This window comes from Rhagoletis zephyria, unplaced genomic scaffold (assembly GCF_001687245.7).
Source record: "Rhagoletis zephyria isolate East Lansing unplaced genomic scaffold, Rhagoletis_zephyria_1.1 Rzeph_scaffold_28335, whole genome shotgun sequence".
Classification (NCBI taxonomy): Eukaryota; Metazoa; Arthropoda; class Insecta; order Diptera; family Tephritidae; genus Rhagoletis; species Rhagoletis zephyria.
Genome location: NW_016185392.1, coordinates 1 through 4,927, shown reverse-complemented (window position 1 = coordinate 4,927; position 4,927 = coordinate 1). Strand labels below are relative to the sequence as shown.

The window sequence follows — 4,927 nt, the reverse complement described above, 5'->3', positions numbered from 1 at the left end:
CGCAAGAAATACACTAACAACCAAAATACAATACTAGCATACCGATCAAGTCACACGTTGTCTTCAGTATTTCTTCTTCTTCTTTTTTGGCGCTGTAACCGCCTAAGCGATTTTGGCCGAGCACGCCAGTCGTTTCTCCTCTGTGCCAACTGACGCCAATTGGAAACGCCAAGTGAAGCCAAGTCCTTCTCCACCTGATCTTTCCATCGCAGTGGGGGCCTCCATCAAATTTTTCGCTGAGTCTAGGTACGTATGTTACACTGTAGTAGTGTCTCATAACGGGTAAAAACGTGAAGAACAGTGTTTTCTTGCACATAAAAGTGATACGCCTATGAAATACCTAAAATAATATACCAAAATTTGATCATCAACTAATAATCAAATTGTATAATCTCGGAAGGCCTGCCGAAGTATATATTTTTTCTTTTTATTAAACATCAACGAAGAATCACAACAACAAACATGAAGGACTTCTACAAACATATGAAGTACAAACACGGCGAACACACATGCATGACACTGAAACGCTACAGTAAACTAAAACAGAAGTTAACCAAACAGATGGCGCAACTTATGTTCTTATTAGAATGCAGGAAATATAACCTACTGCCAAATCACTTGACAAATGCAATCAAGAAGGTTAATATAAACACCACATCCCACAAACTAAAAGCACAAACCGTAAAAACAAAACAACTTTTTTAAAGAAAATACTCAATATAGAAATTGCACAAACAAACATGAATATTAAGACTTCTAAGACCCATCTACATCACGCGCAACAACAACTTAAACACAGCATAAGCAAAATAGAACTGGATTCCTTTATCTGCAAGCAAGACTGCCTCAACCAGAGAATTAAAAAAGAACGCGAAACAATACAAACATCTAAGCTCGAGAGACTAAAATACCAACAAATGCAGAAGCTGGGAATAGATTTAAACAACAATTGGTTTGTAAACAAAACGGACTTAGATTTCCCAGTAGAAACAAGCTGGCTGCTGTCATTAGGCAGGAAATTCACACTACCCACAACGAAGACTAGTTTCCAACCGATCCGAATGATTGCAGAAATTGAACAAATCATACCACAAGAAAAGGATGACAGAGTCAATGAAATTGCAAGATGCAAACTCAGCAATAATATAATACAATTAAAACGGAATATAAGGCACAACTCAGCAGAAAAATTTATATTAGAAACATTCAGTAAGACCAAAACTTTCTTAAAGTCGCACAAAGACGATATTATCTTAACAGACGCAGATAAGGGAAACAAAACAGTGGTAATGTACAAAGAGGACTACACAGAAAAGATGAACAAACTACTACTTGATGACAAAATCACGTATAAAATAGTAAGAAACGATCCAACAAATGCGCTACAGAGGAAGAACAACACCCTGGTTGACGAATTGTACAAAAGCAAAATTATTGACTACAGAGGTAAACAACAACTCGTATGCACAGCAGCATTGCACCACGACTCTACGGATCACCAAAGATCCACAAACCTGACTTGCCGTTAAGGCCAATTTGTTCGTCCATCAATGTTCCGTGTTATGGTTTGTCCAAATATGTAGGTAAGATTCTCAGTAATCTCATCTCTGAGGAATACAATATAAAAAATGCGTTCAGATTAAAAGATAAACTGGATAAAGTAAAAGTAAGTGAGGAAGAATTGCTGGTGTCTTTTGATGTGGTATCGTTGTTTACCAACATTCCGATACCCTTAGCCATTAATATCATAATGTCAAAATGGAGCACAATAAAACAGTCGACGAATATCCCCAAAAANATTAATTTCTGCCAGAAGGATAATAATTATTTCGCGTGCAACGAAAAGTTCTACATTCAAACCTTTGGAATGCCAATGGGAAACCCTCTCTCACCCACTATTGCTGACATTATAATGACCGATGTACTGAACGCAACTATGATAGAACTTAAAGAAATCTATAAAATTGATATACAATTTATAGTAAAATATGTGGATGACATTTTTGCCATAGTTAAACGAAAGGATGTGGACATTATATTGAAAACACTCAACAAATATCATCGAAAATTGCAGTTCACAATAGAAACAGAGGCAAATTTCCGGATCCCATTTTTAGACGTTATGATCCATAGAAGAAATGACTCTTTAATACTTGACTGGTATTCGAAACCTACATCCTCGGGACGTTTAATAAATTATTTGTCGTCACAACCCTCTAAGTACAAAATTAATACTGCTAAGAACTTAATTAATAAGATACTAAAAATAAGCCATCAACAATTTCATGACACAAATATAAAGAAAATATTCAACATTCTTAGAAGTAACAACTACCCGGAGCACATAATTCATAGCCTAGTTAAACAAATAACAACACAAATTAATGACAAACGCAATAACCCTACGATCACAACAACTAATAATGAGACAAAACGCTACTACAGTGTAACATACGTACCTAGACTCAGCGAAAAATTTGATCGCAAGAAATACACTAACAACCAAAATACAATACTAGCATACCGATCAAATCACACGTTGTCTTCAGTCTAAAATACCAGCTTAATAGGGTCGAGCCACCCCCTAAATTTCATTCTGGCTACGCCGATGGCTAGAATGTTTGAAAACTCGAATTTAATTGAAATATATATACCTAGACAAGTTACTGGGTATTTTAAAATGTTAAGAGTTTCAAGAAACACGATTTTTGAGGCGTTTGAAGAAGTTGCCACCTTTTTGAAGTGAAACTTCTTTAGTGGCGGTTGGTTGGTTGGGAGTAAATTGGCAAATTCAAAGGAAATTGCAAACGGAAATGTTTGGGACGGAAACAAGTGCTTCTTAAATGTATGGTATTATTTGGTATTACTTTAAGAAAAACGTGGTAATAAAGGGCTACAAATTAAGACTTGGATAAAGACCAATACAAGAATGAAAGTTAAGGTGAGTACGAACCAGTGTTGCCACTATGGGTCTCTTCCGACCAAATTTGGTCGCTTCTTCTTCATTTGGTAGGTTGGTCGGAAAAGTAAGATTTTGGTCGGATAGTTGAATTAATTTTTATACCCGAGCGCACTTGTGCACAAGGGTATATTAATTTTGTTCACATAACGGTTGTTTGTAACAGCCAAAACGAATCGAGATAGATATAGACAAATGTATACATAAATGCTCAGAATGAATAGAGAAGTCGATTAAGCCATGTCTGTCTAGTCTGTTCCGTCTCCGTCCGTGTACACAATAACTCGAGCAAAAATTTAGATATCTCAAGGAAATTTGGTATGTAGGTTTTCCCTTTATCCAAGGTAGGTTGGTATTGAAAATGGGCGAAATCGAACTGCAACCACGCCCACTTACCATATAACGGTAATTCCCAGAAATAAGAAAATGTGATATTTTAGTAACTACTGACGATACCCTGTAGGGAAACGAACTAGTGCGGAACTGGTTCGGTTCTAGTGCGTTTGGAACCATGACTAGTACGCGTTAATTCTCTTTTGCATGCTAGCGACTGGCGAATTTAACTATTGCGAAGTCCTAGGAAGTGTCAATTGTCCCCCGTTGCATCCCTTTGGCTCTAGTTCCGAACCAGTTCTAAATTCGACAGATAAGATCTAGTTCGTTTTGCATCCCTTTTTCTATAGTTCCGAACCAGTTCCAAATTCGACAGATGAGACCTAGTTCGTTCTGCATCCCCTTTTCTTTAGTTCCAAACCAGTTCCTAATTCGACAGATGAGATCTAGTTCGATCTGCATCCATTTTTTATATGTAGTTCCCAACCTGTTATAAATTCGTCACCTTAGATCTACATTTCTAATCAGGCTTGTCGAAACATTTCCCTTCTATATTAAATACGATCGGTTGAAGGAAGGAAAATACAATCACAAATGTTTACACGCATTTATTAAAAATTTATAAACCACGTTAGTAGTAGTAGTAGTATTAAACTTAAGTAGTAAGTAAAAAACAAAAGTGCGTTCTGCTTAAAAGTAAAAATATTAGTTCACTTTGTCTTACTTGTCTAAATTTAAGCATATTGATTTTTAAGTAAATTCAATTCTTTTTAAGCTTATATGTATATGAAGTACTTCGAAAGTTTTTGTCGTACTTAACTTAAATAAGATATACAGTCAGTCAATAAAGTTTAGGTACAGAGAAGTTTTTACAGTACCGGCAACTATTTTTAAATATTTTATTCTACACCCAAAAAATTAGAGTTCCAAACCTTATGCAAAATTAAAGAAAACTCTGCGAATTTCCATCCAAGTATTGCAATTTGCACTCTTTAGAAAAAAGTTAAGTACTCAGTTATTCACCCATTAAATTTTAGTATAACAAAGTGCAAGTTTGAGGTAGCTAGGACTTATTATTGATATTTAGCAATTTTTTTTTTTTAAGTGATAATTATTTCGACACTTTGTTTTTTAAATGCCTCTTTTTCTGCAACTGCATTGCCTTTCTCAACTGTCCTTCAGGATCTTGGTCTTTGTTTATGGAATCCCTAAGTATATACTTACCAAACTCAAAAGCTATACCAGCGTGATTACCGACGTATCCTTTTGAGAGGTAGCCGCACCCTTATAAGACGAATAAGACCCAAACTTTTCAGGTCAAAATTTCAGTAGGTTGCGTCTGAATGGCCTTTTCAATTTTATAAATTATCATTATTTTTAAGTGTAAAGTGTTAAAAAATAAACCCAATTTTAATTAATTTTAAAGATAACAAAAATAAAGTAACAAAAAAATTAATTGTTAAAACTTGCCAATATTTTTGGCCCAGGGTGTAGTAATATATTAAAATATATTAAAATTTTTGTTTGTATTTTATGACTGAATGTTTTCCTTATTTTTCTTTTTAATTAATATTTAAGTATTTATTTATAAAAAATATCAATATATATGTCGATAGCCAGGCGGCGATTAAGGCC

At 34.8% G+C, this 4,927-nt stretch overlaps 1 protein-coding gene across 1 annotated transcript; it reads left to right on the top strand.

Moving 5' to 3' along the window:
* Positions 1 to 288: 288 nt before the first annotated feature.
* Positions 289 to 1,749, top strand: LOC108382724 (uncharacterized). Its single transcript, XM_017639094.1, has 2 exons — positions 289 to 1,583; positions 1,639 to 1,749. The coding sequence occupies exon 1, from the start codon at positions 741 to 743 to the stop codon at positions 1,527 to 1,529; it is 789 nt and encodes a 262-aa protein (XP_017494583.1). The 5' UTR covers positions 289 to 740; the 3' UTR covers positions 1,530 to 1,583; positions 1,639 to 1,749.
* Positions 1,750 to 4,927: the final 3,178 nt, after the last annotated feature.